Genomic DNA, 25,316 nt, shown 5'->3' on the forward strand with positions numbered 1-25,316 from the left:
TGCTGTGTTTGTCAGAAAATAGGAAGAAGGTTTTTTTTCCCTAGTGACAATTTCTGATTCTCTGGTACACCCACAAGCCATCAAGTGTAGAAAATTTAAGCAAGAGTCACTAATTTGCTATTTATTGTAACAACACTGCCTGCTGTTTATGCAGCACATTCCTTTCTGTGATCTCCAAGAATGTTAGGATCCTTTCCCCTAAAACAGATGGAGAAACTAAGGCACGCAAGGCCACCCACATAGTCATCCTGTAGAGCCAAGAGTAGCAGCCATCTCCTGATAACCCAGATCCTCCTGCCACAACTGAATCAAAATTCGGTTTAATAACAAGATGTAGTAACAAGATGGGCTTCCCTTAGCACAGGAACTTGTCTTGAAAAAGGTGGGTGTATAGCAAATCCATGAAAGCAACTCTCATTAATCTGATCACAGTTCTTTAAGCTGTTACACGTCTTTTATAACATACTGTGAATTAGGGTTCTAAGAGTCCATCTGGGAAGAGCTAAGGAAGGGAATACGAGAATGCTAAGCAAAAAAAGAGCTGGAAAAATAGGAGAAAAGAAGTCTTCAATGAGAGAGAGGCCACCAAGAAAAAACTGGACCTATTTCACAATCCTGCCCGAGTTCCAAGATAAAATTTCTTCTTTTTGAATTCATCTTCAGGCAGCAGTGTCTTCTGGCCAGCACTCCAATATTTCTATTTGGAAAAGTCTTTCTCTTAAGATTTGCAGAAGGTAAATTTGAGTCTTATTCATGGACAAACTCTATTTTGTCCACAAGTCTAAAATTATTTCAAAGAAAAATGTGAATGATGTTAATTTTTCAGATGTGTGATGAGATGTTGAAAGCCCATCAGATGTTATGCTGCCACAGGAGATTATCTGGAAAATGGTCAAGGACTTGCATGCATTTTGAAATATAACCAAAGTAGATTGGGTGGTTACTTCAGTAATTTTCTAGCCCTGTGGCCTTGGGCAGGCTTCCTAACCTCACATCTCCTCCCCGATTTATCTGCAAAATGTGGGGAATAATGCTTACCCTGCAGTTTGTCAAGAGGATTGTTACATAAAAAATGTGAAGCGCTCGGTCTGAGACAAAGTATGGGTATGCAGAGGCCAGAAGTCAAATGTGTATTAACCGGGAGTTTACAAACAGTGCAAATCTGACAGACTGGATCATACTGCCATCAAAGATGACTATTTTGGATGTAAAATGTGTTTTCAGATAGGCAGCAGCTGGTATGAATTCCTAAAGAGTTAGATGCAGTATAGGGTAGTGGTTAAGAGGGTACACACTGAAAGTTTTAACTACTTACTTACTGTGCCTTGAAGGAGTTACTTAACCTCTCAGGGCCTTTGTTTTCTCATCTGTAAAATGGGTTGACTAATAGCAGTTTCCTACCTTGCAGGGTTGGCAAGAGGATCAAATGACTTGAGTTAGTACATGCATTCTCAACCAGGATGAAATTGCCCCCAAGGGGTAGAAAATTAGTTTTGGGGATGAGAAAAAAATCTTAGATATTAGAATGATTTGTTGCCCTCTCAACCTTACAAGACATTTTATTCCTTAATTCCTGATTATGGAGTTATTTAATGAATTCAAATTAAATTTTAATTTAATACATTTTTTTCTCCTTAGAGGACAATAAAAAAGAGTTGAGAAACACTGAGTTAGTATATATAAAGTGCTTGCTGACACACAATAAGCATCCAAGATTACTTTTATTATTCTTAATCTTAGTTATAGCAATATCCTGGCTCCATTAAATATACTATGATTGCAATTTCCTAGAAAAAAGATTAAAACTAAAGTTTAAGTGTTTTAAGCTATTTAAAATTACTTAAACCATTAAAAATCACTTTAAAGTATGTGTATTGGTGGGAGGCGTTTCAAACAGCGGGAGAGGGGAGGCTGATTTTTCAGTCATGCCTAACAGTTCCAATCTAAAGTAATGTTAATTTTTCTCAATTGCTACTTTTTACACTCCTACTTTTTATCCTTGTCAGAGAGAAGAAAAACAAATGCAGGCAATAGAATGGCATAGGGAAAACAGCAAGTGCTTTGGCAAAACCTTTCTAAACCTCAGTTTTCTGGAAAGGACATAGTCTTCAGAAGTTTGACAAGAACATCAAATGACACAATGTTCCCGACCTGCAAAGCACAGTGCCCAGCATACAGCAGGTACTTAATAAATACTAGTTTTTCCTTTAAATTATATATTTTGAGTTACTGTGAACCATAGAATGGAGATTTTTATTAGGACACAATGTTTAGTGTAGAACCTAAAATACTTCCAAACCATTTTTAAAGGAACGTGTCTACAAAAAAAGAAATGTTCCATAGTTCAGTTAGGATGCGCAAATAGCATTTCAGAGATGTGTAGGCAACCATTACAAAAATAAAACTTTAGCGTGTTTTCCCATAATTTTCCTTTCTCTCTGGCAAGATTTGTATAGAGAAAGCCCTAGAGTAGGGCAGAGTAGGGCAGCTTTTAGGCCACACTCCCAGTGTGCTGGCTTAGTCTGGCTGTTGGAAGCTTCCAGGGTGTATGCAATTATTTCCCTTCGGTTTTCCTGAGGTCTAAATCCACTTGATCTGTGCAGCCAAACTTCCTCTTCACTCTTGTTAATACTGACATTCTGGAGAGCTAAGCATTTTAAGTGTAACAAATTGCCATTGTAACAGCTCAATTATGAGTAAATTTGATCTTGAAAGAAGCCAAAGCACTGTAACTCAGTAACTTTGTAACAAAGCTATCATTATGATAAGGATAAAGTACTGTAGTGTTTTCCTGGTGCTTCATCAACTGCCTCCAGTACTAGGAGTGGGAGACGCAGATATTCAAGGATGCATTTCGCTTCTGTCCCACAAGGTTCATTAACCAACGGGTGTGCTTATAAATTGACAAAGAACATGAAAATTTACAAACACAAAGACAGGTTATTGATGTTATTTAAATGTTAAAGTGATTGGTGGACCTAACCTAAACAATAATTATTCACCTATTCAGAGGTCTACATTGTCCTTTTATTCCTATTTGAAGTTTATCTGTTTAACACTTTCCAATATCAAAGCAAAATAAGTTTTCTATAACACCTCTTCTGTCTTGATTCTTAGTTCAAAGCTCACATTACTGCTTTAAGAGGGCAGAGAAGCTCCCCACAGGACTTTACCAAGGCTCATAAGTAAAATTCCATCTCTTCTCTTACCTCTTTAATAGTGACAAAACTACATATAAATCTTTTTTTCTTTTACTAAATTCTGATGATTCTGACTTACAGTTTGAAAAGTGTAAGACTGGATAGATACTTAATACATTCCTGTTGAATACGTAAATAAGTAAACGATAAAACAAATGTTTTTTTGTTATCCCCAATTCCATTACAAACGCATGCGCACACACACACATGCATGCATGTAAATAAAACTAACAAATTGTTTCTGCTTTCACGGAAAATACATAAATCAAGAAGAGACAAGCAGACTTATTCCCAGCAGGCACCTGGCCAGAGCAGCAGCTTGTCACGTTTGGCAAGAGATTCCTGGCCAAAACAAACCACACTCCTATGGTGAAATTCATCCCCTTTTCAGTGTCTTGGCTAACTAAACCCTGCATCAACCTGTCTTACTGTTAAGCAACTTGAACTGGCATAACTACTGCCACATAGCAACACGATGAAATATTTATTGGTGGTTGCTACTGTTTCTTGGAGCCCTAATTATTCCTTTTCCCCAATCTCAGTTTTCTTGCTTCCTCACCATCAAATCTTTACCAATACTTGTATCACTCAGTGCTCAGAGCATAAGGGCGGATTATGCTTGCTCCTGAGATGAGACTAGAAAATTCAAACATCTGTCCTTTCCAGGAAAGAAAAATGCTCCAGACCCACTTGAAAAAAATCACCAAAGAGACAAACAATTTAGACCATGAAAGTCAGTTAACGATTTTTTTTTTCAGGTTCCCAAAGTCAAAATGCAAAATGTAATGTAAGGCACATTGTTGGCCTGGCTGTCCAAGCTGGAGATTTCACAGGAATAAAATAACTGAACAATTTTCTTCCAGTTCATATAATTCATACCCCTAGCAACGTATGATGGTGCATTTGTCTTTTATCTGGTAATGGATTGGGGTTTACAAATAAACACCAAAATCTGGAGAGTACAAATCAACTTCTTAGTAGCTTCAAAACATTTGCCATTCAGTTTATGGTAGCTTTATTCATAATCACCAAAAACTGGGGCCAAAAAAAAAAAAAAACACACACACACACACACACACACAAAAATGCAAATATCCTTCAACTTTTGAAGGTACATCCTTGCAATAGAATATTGCTCAGTAATAAAAAGGAACAAAACTACCGACACTCGTAACCTCATCGGTGAAATCTCAAATGTATTATGCTAAATAAAGAATCCATGTCATGTTATTCCATTCATAAGCCATTCTAGAAAAGGCAAAACTATAGAGACAGAAACCAACCAGGTCAGTGGTTGTCAGCGGCCAGGGGTGAAAAGAGGGGTTGGTTGACTTTAAGGAGCCCAGGGAATTTTCGCTAGTGATAGAAATGTTCTGTATCTTGATTTTGGTGATGGTAACACCACTGTATATATCTGTCAAAACTCACAGAACTGTACACTGAAAAGGGTAAATTTTACTGTATATAAATTATAACTTAATTTTTAAAAAAATTAAAAAACACATGCCATTCAAAAGTGTGGAAAAAATCAACAGCGATTGCCTCTGGGGTAGGGACAACAGATTGCCTCCGGGGAAGGGACTTGAGGAAACTTCATGGGGTGACAGTAATATTCTAGGTTTGAGAGGGATTTGGGTTACACAAGTGTATGCATTTGTTGAGACTCAATTATACACTTTTAAGGCTTGTGAATTTCATTGTGTCCATTTTATATCAAAAGGAAAAACTGCAAACAAACACTGAACTGTAGTTAATGACTTGCATGCTGAAGTATTTAGAGGGAAGTGAATTGATGTTTGCAATTTACTGTGAAATGCACAAAAAATAAGATGGATTAATGGATAGAGATGGATAGGTGCTGACATAAATATGTGATAAAGGAAGTACGTAAAATGCTAATGGTAGAATCTAGGTGGTGATCATAGGGTTGTTCGCTTTACATTCTTCCAACTTTGCTGAACGTTTAAAAATTACTGTAATCAAATGTTAGGAAAAATCAATTTTAAGGAATTAAAATATGCACATTATATAAAAGTTTGTAAAGTATTTTTAACTCTTATAAAGAAACATCCTTTACAACTATCCTTTTGTAGTTAAACATTATTATTTAAATTCAAAGTTGTAAATTATGTCACAAACGCAGCGCTATGCCTGTCTCTTTGTGGGGTTTGCTCAATTATGAACTTGAATTAAGCATGCAAGGCTGAACATGGGGCTCTACTTATCCCTTGAGAAAACCGAACCTTATAGAAGGCATTCATAATTCCCTGCCACTGTAGTAATTCACAAAGCAGGGACCTGAGACGGTGCATAGGGGAATATTGTTTTATTACCAATGATGTAATCCTAATGATCCCCAAACTCTGAGCCATGGAGTCATGAAATTGGAAAAGGCCAGCTTTATGTCCTGGTGATTCATCTTGTTATCTTCTTTGAGGTCTATACGTGGACCCTTTGCCCTCTCAGAGTAATTCAGAAATCTTAGAAGTGGTGCCAGGCTGAACTTCTGACCCTATTCCTATCAGTTAATACTAACTACTAGTTAGAGCTTATGCCTATGGGTAGAAACTTTCTCTGGTGAAGGAATAGTGCTACAACCAGAGTACTTATAAAATTTCCCAAAACTACAAATCTTCAAAATGTATTGCTTTGCCTATAATCATAAAATCTGAAAACTGACAGCTGATCAGAAGGCTGATAAATAGACGCTTTCATTTAAAATGTCTTGTTTTGGCAGCTCCCAGAAGATTTAGCTATAGCAGGCCCCAAACACACACATACGTTTAAGGATGAGGTGTATGGAGCTCAGTATCAAAGAAAATTGAGTTGCCTCTTAGAAGAATCAGGGACAGCTTGTAAAAATGTTTCACAACATCCTGAATGAGTTTGTCATTCTACCAAACAACAAAGAAACTATCACCATGGGGAGAAAAGACTTAGCTGGATTACCAATACTATTATAAACTGGGGGAAAAAATCCAAATGTTCCAACATAAATATATGGTAAAATAAATGTCAGTGAATCCATGCATGTTCATTTATAATGATGATGTTTTCAAGGAATACAGCATGACATGGAAACATGGGAAATCTCATGATTTATGGTTGTCATAGGCTACTGGAATTTGATCAGGTTTTACCCTTTAGCTGTACTCACTACCGGTGCCAATGTCTCAGTATTGGTATATTTTCCCTAAGTAAAATCACAAAATAATATTGGTATGAATTTGGACTGCCAGATTTACCAAATAATAATACAGGATGCTCAGTTAAATATGAATTTTAGCTAAACAGCTATTTTTTTTAATATAAGTATGTCCCATGCATAATTTAGGATATACTCATACAGAAAAGTTGTTATTTTATCTAGCAACCCTAGGTAGAAATACAAATTTGAGATGTGTTAGTGAAAAGCTTTTACAAGACATATTAATTGATGCCCTCAAAAGTCTCAGCTCTACAGGGTTACATTGCCTATGGGGTATAGAATTGATTCTGATGGTAATTTATGGATTGGAATGAACGTTAGAAAAATGATTTTACAAGTGAAATAAGCCCAATGAATGAGCTAGTGGTATACCAGAGACTAGAATCCAAATATCCCAAATCCTGTCGATGCCTCTGGCACTTACGTAACATGGACTTTCTACGGGACAGCACGGATACCTATGCTAAAACGAGGCGTACGGTGCTTACGTTAGCATGAAACAGTTTATGTTTTAGGGAAATAGGAGAAAATTATGGCTCCTAGGTTTACTATTATCACCAGTATTTTAAAAATTAATTTAAAAATACTCGTTCATCATCATCTTGACCAAAAGGGGGATGCAAAATGAAACGAAATAAAGCTCCAGTGGCTGAGAGATTTCAAATGGAGTCGAGAGGTCACTCTGGAAGGCATTCTTATGTGCTATATAGATAACACTTTTTAGGTTCTAATGTATTGGAATAGCTAGAAGTAAATACCTGAAACTACCAAACTCCAACCCAGTAGCCTTGACTCTTGAAGACAATTGTGTAATAATGTAGATTACAAGGGGTGACAGTGTGATTGTGAAAGCCTTGTGGATCACACTCCCTTTATCCAGTGTATAGATGAATGAGTAGAAAAGAGAGGACAAAAACTAAATGAAAAATAGGGTGGGATGGGGGGGATGATTTGGGTGTTCTTTTTTACTTTCAGTTTTTATTCTTATTCTGATTCTTTCTGGTGTAAGGAAAATGTTCAAAAATAGATTGGGATGATGAATACACAACTATCTGATGGTACTGTGAACAGTTGATTGTACACCATGGATGACTGTATGGTATGTGAATATATCTCAATAACACTGACTTAAAAAAAAAAAACCTTAAAAAACATTCATTCATTTATTCATCTACTGGAGGTGTTCTAAGTGTCAGATATTATTCCAGGTCATAAGAATAGCAGTTAACAAGATGCATGGGGTTCCTGTCCACATTGTGTTTACATCCTGGAGAGAGAAAAAGCATCAGCAGCCAAATAAAAAAACAATATAGTTTCAGGTTTAAAGAGGTACCATAGAGGAAATGACATGTTAATGCCATACAGTAGCTGGGCAGATGAGGTCAAGGGACTACTGTAGCAGAGGTCATCAGGGAGGGTCTTTCAAAGGAGGTGACATTTGTTGAGACGAGAAGGATGAGATGACATCAATCATGGAGAGACCAAGGGAAGTATATTCCGGTCAAGAGGAACCACAACGGAAAGAGCTTAGCGTGCTTGAGGGAGACAGCAAGGCCAAGGTGGGTGAGTATGATGAGCAAAGATCAACTCAGGAAGACAGAGAGCGGCCAGGTCATGATGGCCCTTGACGATCATTACGCAAATTTTGGATTTCATTCCAAGAGCAATTTGAAGTCATTGAAAGACTTGATCTTTTTATATCTTACAAAGCTTACTCTCTGGGGAGAAAATCATAGAAGAACAAGAGTGGAAATGGTACTTGTGGTCCAGCTCAAAGATGATGGTAGCATGAACCAAACTGTGGCAGTTCAAGAGAGAAAAGTCCACAGATTCATGGTTTCAAAATAATTTTTAGAGGTGGAGCCAATGGATCTCTTGATGGTTTGATGTAGGCAATGAGGAAAAAGGGGGAATCAAGAATGAATGCTAAATTTTTGGCTTAAGCTTCAGGGTGAATTGAGGTGCCATTCACTAGGAAGGAAAAGGTTTGAGGGCCATGGTGAAGGGTAGGAATTACAAGATCCATACTTGTTATACTGTGTTTTAGATGCTTATTAGACATTGAATTGAATTGGAGATGTCAGGTGGGTGAGATCAGTTTGAAAAAAAGACACCAGCATAAAAGTGTTTTTTAAAGCAATAGGAGTGAATGGGATGTTCTCTCTCTAGGCTAAGAAAATGGGGTCAGGACTGAGCCCTGGCTCTCCAAACTTTCCGGGTAAAGTGCAGGCAGTGCCATCAATGGAGATTGAGAAGGCACAGTAGTAGCGGCAGAAGGAAAACTGGGGGAGAAGGGTCTCAAGAAACTGACATGCTCAAGATTTTCAAGAAGGAGCAAATGACCAACCATTTCAAATGAAAAATGAAGTCAGATGAGAACAGAGACATATCCCCTTGATTTGAAATACCAAAGCATTGTTGACTTCAACAAAAGCAATTTCACTGTATGTGATTAAAAAAAAAAAATGTCATACAGTGTGGAAAGGTAACTGTTCAGAGCTATTTTTATGTGTATGTGTATCCTTCCAAAAATGTCCTGCATGAAAATATACACATATACATAGGTCCTTTTTGTTTTAAAACATAAGTGGGAAAGCATATTACATGCTCTTGGAATATTGCTGTTTTTCACTTTACATGTAATTATTTTGAGGATCTTCCCTTATGAGTAATTGTCCATTTACAATATTACTTTAATGGCTTCTTACTATATAAGGATTTAACCTGAAGTTCTGACTTTTTCTTATATGTACAATTCATTATAATGCTTATACTGTATTCTTAGCTCTAATACATGAACCAACAATTATGAACCTCCAAATGGGGGGCGGGGAATTGAGGGACAGAGAAGTGCTCGTCCTTCGGAGATTTGAAATAGAACCCAAAGGTTCTTTCTGCTGCACCATATTGCTTCCTTTTATGTTCTAAGAATTGGTTGATATTTGGGATAAGTTAATAAATCAGGTCTTTTCAAAGGTGATGTTATAATTAAGTTTCTTATTTACTCTTACATTTATAAAAATGAATACATGATCAATATCTTTTCCAAGGCAGACAATTTAAATGGCTTTGGTTTTGGTTTTTTGTTGTCGTTGTTGTTTGCAGTTTTCCTTACTCCCTTGGCTTACTTTTATCCTAACTTGCCCCACATTTCAACAGAACCTGTGGCTCCAAAATTCCTTTCTAAGACCCATCTATAAAATAGGAATAACATTACCCTATATTTTTTAGATTCAGCACCCACTTTTTCAGAATCTAACACTTTAGAAGTACTACATAAACTAAGGCTATAACAAAAATTTTATAGTTAATACATTTCCTTCAAGTGGTGAAAAGTGATTTATGCAAAATCCATAATCTACCTCCTCCCCAATCAAATTGCCTTTATTTCCTACTTGTTATTTTCTGCAGTCTCCATGATCTTGGCTTATCCCATTCCCTCCAAGCTTTATTTCTTGTTAAGACTGTTTCTTCCCTTGTAGGAAGCAAGTGTAAGTGAAAAACTGGACAAAGTCCAAGAGGAGCTAGAAGAACAGTCCACCTTTTGTCCTTACCACCTTTGCTTCAGAAGATGGAAGATCTGAGCCTATTATTTATGCCTAAAAGATGTTTGTATACAATTTGGAGATTAGGACACAGAAAATCATGAGCCATACACTGCAGCATGCCAGCAGAATGAAAACCAGGTGAGCACAACAAAAATATGAAAGTGCTGAAATCCATATTTCATGCCTTTCCCTCGTTTCTCCCAACACAGCCAACTTGAAACCACAAACTGGGATGCCCCCTGGGTGTGTTTTCTTTGGCTCATGCAAATACTTTAAACATTTGAATCAGTTGCCTACATTTAAAATTGGGAAATGTTATGTGAAAATCTAGACTTGCAGGTTCTTTTTGAATTTGCAACACGAGCCTGCTCACCAGTATGATGACAGCTGGCCACAGCTGAGGAGTGGGTGCTCCCTTACACGCAGTCAGGGTTCTATACTTTGCCATATGCCCGATTAGTTTACATCTGGCCCATCTCACTCATTCTTGTTACCTGCCCAAGCACTGTAGGCACGTGAATTTATGACCTGGCAAAATGAAGTACTGCCAAGTACTCTCGAATAAAGAATTGGCAACCTTTCCAAAGTAGCTGAGAAATCTTTTTTAACTCCACTCCTATCTATAAGGAAATTAGGCCCTGACCTACACCCTCCCATCAGATACCCCAGCAGCATACAATTTCCTCTGGTTTCTGACAGTCTAGACATCTGGGAGACCTGGAAACAGGACAGAAAGCAAGAGGAGGAGAAGAACACGGTCTGTTCTGCTCATGTTTCCCCCACACTCCTAGCCGTCCTGCCACTATGAATGTATTGGAGGTGCAAACCCCTGGCTACTCCCAGGAGTTCTGCATTCTGGTGGGATTTTCAAAGACTCAGAAAAGCTATCAAAAGCCAAAGATAAGATTATTATTGACTTCTGATGGAAACCAAGATGGCGGCTAGGTGAGACAGGTCTAAGGAACATCTCCATGGAAAACACTAGATAAGGACCAGAGAGTGACCCAGAACACCGGTTACAGCAATGTGCCAGCTGGATGAGATCTCCTAGTTCCCAGGGGCTGTATACTTGGTGAAACTGAGAGTCTGCATTCTGAAACGAGTGAGTAAGCCAGCTGGAAGTCCCGCAGCCGCGCAGCGATCCGGGGAAGCCCGGGTTTGGTGTCTGGGAAAAAAAGAAAAAAGAAAAAAGAAAAAAGGGGAAAACCTAGGAGTGGCTGCAGGTACGATCGTGGGAAATATGCAGTAAAACACAGCAAGAGGGGGCTGGGCCAGCCTCTGGGTGACTGGCCTGGAAGAAAGCCCGCTGCAGATATCCCTGGGGCTGGGGGAACGGAGCGGAGAGCCAGAAGCTGAAAGAATCCCTGTGGCTAGCAGCTCGCTCCCGGGAGGGCTGGATAAACCCCTGCCTGGGGCCGTGCCCACAGCCCAGAGCCCTGCCAGTTGTCCCGGAGCTGGGAAGGAGGAACTGTGTGAGGAGGAGGGTGTGGAGACGCCCCTGTTTGGCCATTTTTGCATAAGGCTGAAAGCGAGCCGGCTCAGCCCAGCGGCCCGGGGCTTCCCTTGAGGGACGGCGTGCGCTGATGACGTAGCGCGGCATTTTCTCAGCAGTGGTCCTGGAGGAGCGCGGCTGGGCAGGGGGATCTGCTCGGAGATCCCAGAGACACTACACCAAGTCTGCTGGTTTGTGAGACATCGAGAGAGAGGGGCAGGGGCTGGGGCCGAAATGAAATGAAGGCTTGGTCTCTTGTGGCGGCCTTGAATCTCCAGGAACCGGGGGAATTTGAATATTGAAGCTGTCCTCCCTCCCTGACCACCCGTACAAGCGCCCCGCATTCAGGGCGGACAGCTCCAGCAACACACCCAGGCTGAGTTCTCTGGCTGGACCCCGCAAGAATCATTTCCCCACTCACGGCGGGGACAAGTGGAGAACTGACTTGAGAGGTGTAGGTGACTCACAGATGCCATCTACTGGTTAGTTAGAGAAAGTGTATGTCACCAGTGTTTCTGAAAAATTAGATAGGTTTTTTTTTTAACAAATTAAAAGAATCCTGTCAAGCAGAGCAAATGCCAAGAGGCCAAAAACAACAGAAAATCTCAATGCATATGATAAAACCAGATGATATGGAGAATCCAACTCCAAACACACAAATCAAGTTATCTGAAGAAACAAAGTTCCTCGTAGAATTAATGAAAGAAACACAATCGAGGAACGAAAGCATGGCACAGGATTTAAAGGACATCAAGAAGACCATGGCCCAGGATATAAGCTACATAAAGAAGACCCTAGAAGAGCATAAAGAAGACATTGCAAGGCTAAATAAAAAAATAGAAGATCTTATGGAAATAAAAGAACCTGTTGGCCAAATTAAAAAGACTGGATAATCACAATACAAGACTAGAGGAAGCTGAACAACATCTCAGTGTCCTAGAAGTCCACAGAACAGAAAATGAAAGGACAAAAGAAAGAATGGAGAAAAAAATTAAAAAAATCGAAATGGATCTCAGGGAAACAATAGATAAAATAAAACGTCCATACTTAAGACTCATTGGTGTCCCAGAAGGGGAAGAGAAGGGTAAAGGTCTAGAAAGAGTATTCAAAGAAATTGTTGGGGAAAAAAACTTCCCCAACCTTCTACACAATATAAATACCCAAAGCATAAATGCCCAGCAAACTCCAAATAGAATAAATCCAAATAAACCCACTCTGAGACATATTCTGATCAGACTCTCAAATACTGAAGAGAAGGAGCAAGTTCTGAAAGCAGCAAGAGAAAAGCAATTCACCACATACAAAGGAAACAGCATAAGACTAAGTTGTGACTACTCAGTGGCCACCATGGAGATGAGAAGGCAGTGGTATGACATATTTAAAATACTAAGAGAGAAAAATTTCCAACCAAGAATACTTTATCCAGCAAAACTCTCCTTCAGATTCGAGGGAGAGCTTAAATTTTTCACAGACAAACAAATCCTGAGAGACTTTGCCAATAAAAGACCTGCCCTACTTCAGATTCTAAAGGGAACCCTACCGACAGAGAAACAACAGAAAAAAAGAAAGAGATATAGAGAATTTTAACAGAAATATATAGTACCTTACATCCCAAAGCACCAGGACACTCATTTTTCTCTAGCGATCACAGATCTTTCTCCAGAAGGGATCATAAGCTGAGACATAAAACAAGCCTCAAGAAATTAAAAGAAAAAAAAATTGAATATACTCAGGGCATGTTCTCCAGCCACAGTGGAATACAAATAGAAGTCAATAATTTTCAAACTGTAACTCCACTATTTACTTCCTACATGATATAAATTACACAAACCCTAATGACAAATCAGTGGTTTTGAACTCAATCTAAAATATGTAATTTTAGACAACTATATAAAGGTAGGGGAATGGAGGAGTATAGGAACATAGTTTATGTGTCCTATTGAAGTGGAGGTGGTATCAAAGAAAAACAAGATTGATATGGATTTAAGAGGTTAATTTTAACTCCCACAGCAAACACAAAGAAACTATCAGAGAATGTAACCATAGAGATGAATTGTAGAGCTCGGGTTAAGAGAAATGGGGGAAGGAGCAATGGGGAGTTAAGAAATGAGGGTGGAGTTGCTGTTTGAGGTGAAGGGAAATTTCTAGTAATGGATGGTGGGAAAGAGCATTACAACATTCTAAAGGCGATTAATCCCACTAATGGAAGGCTAGGGAGGGGGTAGAATGGGAAGATTTAGGCTGCATATAGGTTCCCACAACTAAAAAAAAAAAAAAAAAAAAAAAAGACAGCCTAAATAGATGATTGAATGCCAAGGATGAACTTGGATGGAATTAGAGGATAGAGGACAGGTGGCTCCAAGGGACACAGTTGAGACATAAGGTAAAGGAAATATAGAATGTAAGCTTTGTATCATTGTTGAAAATGTTGTACTTCTTAGCTGCGCTTAATGGGATTGCATAAAAGAATGTTCTTGTTCATGGGAAGTGTATACGTGAATTATAGTGTATGTTCAAGGATGTGTGCAGCTAGCTCTCATATGTTCAGAAGACAGAGCAATAGATGATGGATGATAGGGAGAGAGGGAAAGAAATAGCGATGTGACAACATGTTAAGGTTGGTGGATTGAGCTATCAGGGGAGGGGGGTCAGGGTATGATGAAATTCTTTGTATGGGGTTAGTATTGTTTTTGCAACTGTTCCTATAACTTTGAATTTATTTCAAAATAAAATAAAATTAAATTACATTAAAAAAAAAAAAAAGCCAAAGGTAAGAGTTTTCTATAAGAGTTGCATTCCATAGCTATTGAAAAGGTGGTAAAGATGAATGCCTGGTCACAAGAGGTCAAATGTTGTATGATTTCACATACATAAAATATCTAGAATATGCAAACTCATAGACACAAAAGAATAGATCACATGTTACCAAGGGCTGGAGGTAAGGGAAAATGAGGAGTTATTGCTTAATGGGTACAGAGTTTGTGTTGGGGGTGATGAAAAAGTTTTAGTAATGCATGGTGGTGATGGCAGCACAACTTTGCAAATGTAATGAATGCCACTGAATTGTACACTTAAAAATGGGTAAAATGACAATAACACCAAAAAAAAAAAAAAAAAAGGCAATAACATTAAAAAAAAAAACAGAATGAAGCATGAAACAAGAGGGCTTCCCCAAATGCCTCTTGACCACCAGAACATGTGCACATCCTCTCCACTTATCCTTGGATCCAAGCTGCTTCCAGAAGAATCCATGGTGCCCACAAGATATTTAGTAACTACCTTTATGTGAGATGATAAGAGGCAAATGTGAAATGACAGCTATTAGTCCATACGCTAAACAACAATACAAAGCCCTGTGAACAAAATCACTCTTGTACAGCAACATGGCACCAAAACCACACACCTCAACACACCCTGAATCATCCCACACAGCTGGATGAAGACAAACCCAGGAATGTTATATTACACTTATAAAATTGCACTTCACAAAAGAAAGTCAAACCATGAGGTCATTATCACATTGAAAACTGAAGAGCAGAAAACTAACCTGCCAAAGAAACAGTCTGCAGGAGCACCAGCTGGAACAAGGGCAGGTGGAGTGAGAAGAAGTGGAGCAGTGGCCTGAACGGAAAGCACTTGAACTCAGGGTGAAACTAATTTTGAAGCTGTACCAGACCAACTGGAATATTGTTTGTGAAAAGGCACTTCTGCAATTCATGCATGTAAGATTAAGCTCTGATATATCTGGAGCATATATTTCTAACTAAATAAGGCTTTGTTACCCAGGAAGTTCTCTTAGTAGATCTAGGTGTATGTAAACAGCTTAGAAACGGTTTGTCTTCAAGTTAAGGACAGACTTATTATATTTATTTATATAAAGTGCTGGTTGCCTCCATGGATCAATCACAAATCAAACATCAGTGAAGATAAAATAATTCTGAAATTACGGAGTGAGTAGATGGGGAAATGGAATTTGCCCGATAAGAAGTAGATTTGTACAACTTTTCAGAAATAGAGCCATTGTGTACAGTGAGCTGCTCATGTATTCTAGTTACTCCATCACACATATTTTACTCGAGGCAAAAATCAAAACCTGTGGTCATCTGAAAATCAGATACTGGGCATGATAAGCATCATTCTGGGTTAGCTAGGAACTTGAACTTACTTTTCTTCTACTGCAGAGCTGATTTCATCTGATCTTGCTGGCTACCTCCAATCACTTCATTTTTCCTTCACTGTCCTTTTCCCTGTATCTCTTTATTTGCCACTACACAATGTGTGAATGCTCTGCTTTGAAGTTCTCCTTGGAGAAAATGGCCTATGTATACACGAAACAAATGAGCAGTATCTCTATGAGCTAAAGTCTTGAACTTCATTCTGGACTACATTTTAAGAAGGGCAGTTGTTCATCCAGGAAAATAACCAATGGGGCCACAAATATTTAAAAAGCTGTTACATAGAAGTCAATTCACTACTGTGTATAGGTCTGGAAGGTGAAGTGGATCCAAAGAGTAGAAATTACAAGCAAATGGATTATGACTCACAAGTTAAATCTCTTCACAAACAGAAATGCTTGTCTTGTCCACTAGTGAATTCCCTACTCTTACATATATTCAAGCAGATCTAAAAAAAAATCCTTTTAGGAGCATGGAAGGAAGGAATGCAGCATTGGATAACAAAAACATAAGACTAAATCAGCTCTAATTCCAAACATCTATAATTCTACAATAAATACCATTATAAGAGTAGATTTTCCATAGTTGAAATACACAATTATACACATCCAAGTAAAGAGGCTGACTGAAGATAACTTTAGGAATAATCAAGATGGGAAAGATGTGCATCTCTGACCCTATAGCAGGGAGTGATTCTATTCTAGATTTGGATAAACACAAATCTGTAGTAGATTTGAAGATATAAAAGGGATTGGAAAAGATAAATAGTTGGCAGACCAAAGAACCTTCAAGAGAAAATCTAATAGTAAAAAGAAGAAGCTGTGCTTATGTAATTATCCACACATGGGATGCCGAATTTAAAGGCAGTTTATGTTTTAAAAAAAAGCCAAAATATGACACTCTAATAGGGCATTGAGGGTTCTTGTTTTTTCTGAATATGATTAAGGGAAAGAATAATGAGAAAAAAACGGCTACCCTCTTGCCCACTCCCTGTCTGCATGGGGAGCTAGAAAACCATAAAGAGCTTTTATACCATAGTGGTCCAGCAGATGACACCTTCCTTGTCCAAAATGTGTGTGGTTGGCAAAGACTTATAAACAGATTGAGAGGCTTCTAAGAACCTTAAGTTGGACTATTGTTTCTAAAATTTAGCTTAGGCATTGTGGAGAAAGGTTGATCAGGAACAAAAAAAGTTATGGACAAGAAAGTTGGGAGGGTTATTGATTTGACTGCTGTAATGCCATACCATTACTTTCTACAAAACTTGACTAATGAGTAACATGATCTTAGAAGTCTGGGAATCCATTCTCCTGCCTCATGTGCCCCAACTGACAACAGTATTTTGTTAGCACAAAGAGGGTTGTTTTCATAGTGCTGCCATTTTTGTGTTTCCTTCTTTAAAACCAGCCAAGTAAAAACAAGACACGGGAGAAAAAAAGGAGCTATGCAATTTACTATAGCAATGAAAAGCCAGGATTTGTTTATTGTATGTGTTCCCTGCAATTCTGCAATGTGTTCTCCCTTTCTTGAGAGGGTGGTGATCAAAAATAACTTTATGGTTCCATCTCCAATGTTTTCCACCAAGCCATACCACATGGCCCCATCACTCACACTCACAAACACTCCTCCATTCTAGCACACAAATCACTCACCCAAAAGTAAAGAAAAGACCTCCCTAAGTCACAAACGGACTGTCTTACTTTATACTCCCAATGAGAGCAGCTGGGATTGCAAAACATAAAGGAAGCCTATAGAAATGTATAGTCTCAAAGTATCTCCCTACAAGATACTTATTCATACTTATTCATTACAAAGGGAAAAGTCATTTTAACATGGAGAAACCTAGCAGACACCACCTTAACCACATGATCAAAGTTAACATCATCAGTAATGAAACAAATCAATGCCATGTGCCTCCTGATACGATGCACTGGGAAGGACATGTCACTTCTCTGGTATTCTTGCCAAAATGCTCTTGTCCAAAGCTGAATCTAATCATGAGGAAACAGACAAGGCCAACTTGAGAGATATTAGATATTCTGCAAAGTCATGGGCCTGTAGTCTTCAAAAATTGTTGAGCTCATGCAAATAAAAAATAAAAAAAGAAGAGAAAATGAAAAAAAGACTGATGGAAATAGTAGAGAATAAAGAGAACTTGGGAGGTACGACAACTACATGTGATGCTAGCCCAGAAAAGAAAAAACTGACAAAATCTGAAGAAACTGTAAATTAAATAATAATCAATGCCAATGTCCTGATTTTCATTATCATACTATGATTATGTAGCAGAATGCCCTTGTTTTTAGTAAATACACAGTAAAGTGTTTGGAGATAAATGGCCATCATGTCTGCAACTTGGTCTCAAATTTTCAAAAAAAAACCTTGTAGAATATATATCTATATATTAAATATGTGTGTGCATGTGTGCATGTGTGTGGAGAGCGATAAAGAATGATAAAAAAAGTGTGGTAAAAGAATAGCATTGGGGGAATATGAGAGGAGTGTATAAGAATCCTTTATAACATTTCTGCAGTTTTTCTGTAAATAAAAAGTTTTTAAAAAATTAAAAAATAATAATAATAAAGTGGGCTTGAGCTTTGTGAGGAGGAAGCTGGAAAAGAAGGAGGAATGTAATAGTAATGTGTAGCTCCCTTTCTCCTTTGCTCCTCCCTCCTCAATACTGAGAAGCACTGCAAACCAAAAATGTCCCAGGAATGATAGGTAAGAGGCATCAGAAGGGAGAGGAAGATACGGCCCTACTCTGGGGCACTCTTTTTATGAAGGAGGAAAAGGAACTCAGCAGGTATTCTTGGGCTGGCCCGCAATGGCCTTGCTCATGGGTGAGGAAAGGGACTATGTGTCCCACACTCCAAGGTCACCGGTGCATCACGCATAAGCGATTTGATGCACTAAAAAAAGAAGAAATGAAGACCAAGATGCCCCAAGATAACATTAAGCGTTGAAATAGTTCCCTATTCAGTAAATCTGCATCATACAAACAATGCTGCATCACTGCATGCTGTTCTTATATCCAAACCAACCTGTACTTGGTGCTTCAAATTCACATTGATCATGCACATGAAGTCTGAAATTGGAATAATTTTAAATTACCAAAGTTCAAGAAAGTGTCAAAAAAACTTGCTTAACAGATGAAAAAAGTGACTTTGCTTTGAAACTGAGCTAATTCAAAGATGTCCCAACACCCAGGGATGAGCCTGGACCCAGCATCGTGGGACTGAGAAAGACTTCCTGACCAAAAGGGGGAAGAGGAATGAAACAAAATAAAGTTTCAGTGGCTGAGAGATCTCAAATGGAATCAAGAGGTTACTCTGGAGGTTATTCTTATGCATTATATAGATATCCCTTTTTAGTTTTTAGTGAACTAGAATAGGTAGAAGGAAATACCTGAAACTGTTGAACTGCAATCCAGTATCCTTGATTCTTGAAAACGATCATATAACTATATAGCTTACACTGTGTGACTGTATGATTGTGAAAACCTTGTGACTCGCACTCCCTTTATCCAGTGTCTGGACAAATGAATAGAAAAAGGGGGGACAAAAAGTAAATGAATAAAGGGGGGAAGGAGTATGAGATGTTTTGAGTGTTCTTTTTTACATTTTTAAAATTTTTATTCTTATTCTTATTTTTTGGAGCAATGAAAATGTTCAAATAATTGATTGTGGTGATGAATGCACAACCATGTGATGATACTGTGAACAACTGATTGTACACTGTGGATGACTGTATGGTATATGAATATACCTCAATGAAATTGCATTTCAAAAAAAAAAGATGTCCCAACAGATTTCTTTTCCAGAAATACTCCATTCTGAATAGAAAAGAAGGAAAAGAAAATCCAATCCATAGGTACAAGTGTGAAAGCATTAAGGGATGTTCCAATAAGACATAGAAAATTGGAAAGTAGAAGAAATGTGCTTGTTCTAACCACCAAGATATGGTTTCACAGTCATGACACTATGCCATAATATTACAGAAAAAATTAAAGAAGGTGTAATGTGGCATATAACAGAAGGCAGAACTCTGAACCCCAAGCCTGATTTGCATATCAATTCAAATAGAGGCTTTTTTGCTTTAAGAAGGAATACAATTTTTGAGGCATCTCTAGCCAAGCTTGCCATGCTCACTAGTACAGATTTATTTTAAAATGAGCTCATACAGCAAACCCAAACCATAATGGAAAACAATCATCTTAATCAATAAATAGGATGCAGTGAGCCCACAGAGGAATGGGGCAAATTGGTGCAAGTGCCTTCTCTTCCTGTTTATTCACCACCTCTGAGAGGCCAATTTGTTCTCCAGTTAGTCCCTTCCTCAAATTTAATTAATGAGGACAGATATTTTTAAATTCACCCTTAGACACCTTAGTTGCCTGCTAGTAATTTGTTTTCTTCATGTCCCTAACAGTCCCTAACTTCTTGTCCCCCATTTCAAAGTTGCCCCCTCCTCCCCCCAAAAATGGGGTGTGAGAACCTAGGCATCTGATAGCTACCTCTAGGCTCTCCCAGGGGGAATATCATCTGTACAACCCAAAAGGACTGGGAGCAAAGACACTGTACAAGTAAGATGTCAGATCAGTTCCAGAAAGGTAGTGTGCCCTGTACCAGCCCCCAAGAACCAAGAAGCACCTTCTACCCCATCTGTGCTCAGTGTTCGTCCAGTCCCAGAAATGGTCTAGCCCTTGGGCTGCCAATGATGCGGCTCTATCAATACCAACTAAAATAGTGATGATTCCTGGAGACCTGAGGCCTGACATAGAGCTCTGGAAGAGACCGTTCCCTCTAAGGAGGTCAGGTCTGCATGTACATAGGTAGACAGCATGGTATTCCTAACATTTCAATCACTTTCAATTTTTCTCTGTCTTCATGAGAATCCATACCTATGGATACCCCTGGACTCCACAAATGAGATGAAAATGTCACATCAGTAAAAATCAAGCCATTTGCTTATTCTGTGTCTAAAGAGAAAGCAAAGGCACTGGACCAAAGGATGGTATGACAGCTCTAGATATTTGAGCCTTCATGCTGGTCATCAGCTCCTGGTGTGATATTACCAATGAAAAATGCAGAATCCAACAGGTTCTTCTTACCTTTGGTTCCATTGAAATGAAACTGTGGGTTCCTCTGCTCGAGACAACTGACCTTTTAATCGTCCTGCTGTGGTAGAAGTGGTAGTAGTCCTTCAGGGCCCCAATCTGCAAAGGCAGGGTGGGAAGGAGAAAGCAAAATAGACATTAATGTATAAAAATAACCTTCTGCTTTCTTGTTTCTCGTTAAAGGAAGAACACAAAACAAAAAGGGTCCATAAATTATGCAGTGGCCTGCTGTGCTTAAATGTTACTTGAACCTTGGTGATCATTTTCCAAAAGAAAGAAATATGATATGAAATGGAGTGTCCTTGAGGCACTGACTACGGAACTAAAGATTATAAAGAGGCAGCTTAGCTTGTCCATTTCTCCCTTTCAACGTTTAATTTATATGCAGCATTTTAAGTAATTCTATATCAATCTATATCCAAATGCGAGGAGAAAATACTCAAAATAACTATCTTGTTATTAAAACACTGCATTTTGTTTGCTCCCACAAATGTACAATGAAGTACCTCGTTAGATTATTTATATCATTAATTTGAAACAAGTCTTAAGCAATAGATCATTCACCTGACTTTAGTTAGTGGTGTAAATACATAGTGCTTCTTTGTTATTGCCAAACTAAACGTGGAATGGCAATTTCTAAAACAAAACAAAGATCACATATCCTGTCAAACAAGCCTCCTGCGTAAAATCAGTTCAATATAACTTATCTTATCCATTTCTTTAACATTTTAGTCTTCTTGTTTATGTACCCCTTTGCTTAGTTAGGCCTGTTTAATATAACTCTGAAAATACGTCCCTGTACACTTTGGGAAAACAAACTGACAAAATCCCAAACAATCATATTCTCTCAGCAGATTATAAAATGTGGATGACATAATGGAAACTGAACCATGCAATGACGATCTAAGAGCTTGGTTTTGTTTCCAACTGGCACTCAACAAAAGTATCTTCTTGGGTGAATCACGTACACTTACAAAGCCTCAATTTCCTTTTCTTTAAAACTGAATTTTGGGCAAGTTAGTTTCTAAGACTACCACAGTGCTCAAATTCCATTCTTTGAGACTGACAGTCTACTTGCTTTGGACAAGTACATCATGAGGCTATTTCTCCAGAATACCGTGGCTCTGTCCTAAACAGATGACATCATCAGGATAGTTTCCAATTGGGACAATTCAAAAGTTGGTCTTTCCTAATTAAAAAAGAAAAATAATTGTTCCAGCTTAATTTTTTCAGCTTTAAAGGTTTCTTATTTCCTTCTTTTCATCACATTCTCAAACATCGCCTTACACTTTCCAATAAGGATGAACAAACCACTTTTTGTTCCATTTAGGAGTCATCTCCTCATTGGGACTTTATGATCTAAATGAATCTCTTATAATCATTAATAATATGAAAGACTGAAGTTTCCAATATTTTATTCAAGTGGAAACTACCCTGAACTACTACAGAAGAGATCTGGGCTCCAAAAACAAGTAGTGAATGAGGGCAGAGAAATCACAGCCAAAGCCTCTCATCTCACTGATCCAGGACTCAGAAGCAGTAGCATACAATGAGGAAGATGGCACAGACCCAGTCCCAGTCTCCAACAGGATTCCAAGAAGGAATTTACAGGCCAATTTTAAGATTCCAGAGGACTAAGCGTAGAATTCAGGAGGGGCCCTATAACCCCAAATCTTAAAATCACATGAAGCTTCTAGTTTTCACATCTTATGTAGATTCTGTAAAGACTGTTCCTTGGGTAACTATAGCATTTCTTGTGGAAAGAAATATAGAATCTCTAAGGAAGTACGAAAGAATGTAAACAACAACTGTCATGGAAGGTGCATTAGTTCTACATGAATTAAAATGGATTGATTGCCAAGGTATAATGAGTGAAAATAATAAGGGTGCAGAACATTTATATGACCCAATTTTTGTAGAAGAAAAAAGGAGAGAATCTATATTACACATGTCTATATGCATAGACTATTTCAGGAAAGTTATTCAGGAAACCAGAAAGAGGGACTTTCTTGTCATTGTTTATACACAGGTATTGTTTTTTTTTTTTTTAATTCAAAAAACAAACTGAAATGAAACAAATAAACAAATAAATGAAATCGCACACGCTCAAATCTTGTCTACTTTTCCAGGGCACATATGGTTTGAAAGTCCATGGAATTTGTACAAAAGGCTTTATCCATTTAGGCCATCATAGTTTTAGAGCAGTAAGCTCCACTTGACCACCATCTTTCAGTGATTCTCCTTCCTAAATAAAGTTGTGGAACAGTTTTTATTTATTGTTTGGTGCCTAATTTATTAAAACTCTCCCAAATGCCAGGCTTTTTTCTGCTCTTCTACATTATATATTTACACCTTAATTTCCCCAAGAACCCTGGAAAATAAATACCATTATGTTCAATTTGATAAATGAGGCTTTGGAAGTGCCTTGATTTACACAGTTGGTGTTGACTGTGAAGTGGTAAAATGTGAATTCTTGTTGAACATCCACTAGCATAGGATGAACTCAGCTATATTTTGTAATGGATCCTGTGGACAGCTCAAAATACCTATTTCCACTTCCTTGTGGTAAGTTTTCCTGTACTGCTGAGATAGGAAGCCAAAATCTATGCATTTGGGGTTCTGGAAGGAATTAAGGATAGGGTCACAAGGCTTGGTCTTAAGTGCATTTGCGTGTTCTGCAGTAGCTGAGGCAGAGATCTTTGCATTTGGTTCCTAGCTCTCTGGGCATCCATTTTACACAATCTGTTTTGTGGGTGAGCCGGTAAGAGATTGCAGAAGAGCAACAGTGACTACATGGGGTAGCTCCCTCAATCCTCAGCTTCCCAAATGGGGCAGAAGCGGCAACTTGCTTGGAGGCTCAGTTCTGTGGTGTGGCTTTAGAGAACACCCTGAAAGGTTGGGCCTCCTGATAGGTTTTATAAGCTATTTAAAAGCCTACACTAAAACTCTTCTATCCAGCTAATAAATTCAATTCTTTGTAGGAGTTTCCCTCAAATACCTAAAACTATACCTTTTAAAAGTCAGTACTTTTTAAAAAGGTGCTATTCCCTTAACCTAATCTAACAACTTGGAGATCCTCTTGAGTCACAGGCTAGAGGCACCAAAGAGCCCCCGGCTACAGGATGGCCGGCGATGGCCTGTTCTATCTACTCCGACATCTTTTTAGGCCACTACAGTCGCTCTGGTCTCCTCACAGCCATCTGCACCACCCTCCTCTCTCACATCTGTTTCCTACCCAGTAGCCAGAATAATCTTGACAAAATGCACATCTGGCTATGTCACACCCCTGCTTAAAACCCATTATTGGCTTCCCTTTGCTCTTTAAATAAATAGTAATCATCAACTTAATGTTGCCTAATAATATAGCTTCTAAAAACAGATCAGATTAATAATATCAAACACCACAGCTGTGCCAGGCACAATTGTGTATGCTTTACCTAACTCAGGGCACAAAGACATTATCCTATTCTGACCTACAGGGCCTGCGTGATCTTGTCCAGCCTCCCTCTCTAGCCTTGTCTCAAAGCTGGTTCACCCTCATTCTCTGGACTCCAGCCATGCTGGCCATCCTTCACTTCCTTGACTGTGTCATACTTCCACCCACCACACAGCCTTGCCTCTTCTGTTCCCTCCACCTGCAGCAGGCCCACCCACACCCTGTCAACCTGGATTTCTCTTCCTGATCCTGTACATCTGACCTTAAGGAGGAAGTCTTCCTTAACTGCCTAGATTCAGTCAGGTCCCTTTATTATATCCTCTCACAGACTCATAAGAATATCTACCCGTAATCATGCCTTGACTAGTGAAATTACTTGTTTAATGTCTGTGTTCCATCCACTGTATGTTCCATTGAGGCAAGGACTCATCTGGTTTTGCTCACCATTTTATGGCTCAGCACATAACAGGTTCTCAGAAAAGACTGCTGCATGAATGATAAAAAATAAGAACCCTTGAAGAACTAAAAGTATATATATATTACAGCTACATGCAGTTCAAATCTCTAATATGAGTATCATGAAGCTATCAAATAAAGGCTAATTGCAGCAAAAATGGCCCAGTTCTTTCTTAACTGAAGTGCCACTTCTGCCAGGGTTACAGTTCTAAAGATTGTGGGTTGAGAGATTTCTCTCTCTCTATTTTTTTTTTTCTTTGCAAGATAGCAGCTAAGGAATAGTGTTCATTAGTTCAATTATTCTGTCTCATCCAAACAAAATAATCTATCACCTCCCAGGATTACATATATATATATATTAAAAGCACATTTGTTTCTCTCATCTATCAATATGTATGTCCATTATTGGCAAGAATTGTGTCTTTCATATTCTTTCAACAGCACCAAGCAAGCTGAGGGCATTTAATAAACATTAAGAAGAAAAATGCCATAACATGTTGGAAGTTATTCAAAAGAAACACAGTGTATAAAAACAGCAATAATATTATCTATAAAGAGGCATTCCATCTAGCTCCTCTGGAGTAAATGTAAAACAAAAGGTGACTGTGTTTATATGTTATGCTATAGCAACAAGGACTAAAACAAGAAACAATATATAACTAACATAGGGATATTTTATAAATAA

The 25,316-nt window shown here is 38.4% G+C and overlaps 1 protein-coding gene across 2 annotated transcripts in view; it reads right to left on the reverse strand.

The window, feature by feature from the left end:
• The window catches only part of PCSK5 (proprotein convertase subtilisin/kexin type 5), a 422,934-nt gene that overhangs the window by 358,725 nt on the left and 38,893 nt on the right, over positions 1-25,316 (reverse strand). For both annotated transcript variants that reach the window (XM_037797346.1, XM_037797347.1), the window contains exon 2: positions 20,734-20,838. In XM_037797346.1, coding sequence (XP_037653274.1) covers positions 20,734-20,838 — 105 coding nt within the window. The remainder of the gene's footprint in view (positions 1-20,733; positions 20,839-25,316) is intronic.

This window comes from Choloepus didactylus, chromosome 10 (assembly GCF_015220235.1).
Source record: "Choloepus didactylus isolate mChoDid1 chromosome 10, mChoDid1.pri, whole genome shotgun sequence".
NCBI classification, from domain to species: Eukaryota; Metazoa; Chordata; class Mammalia; order Pilosa; family Megalonychidae; genus Choloepus; species Choloepus didactylus.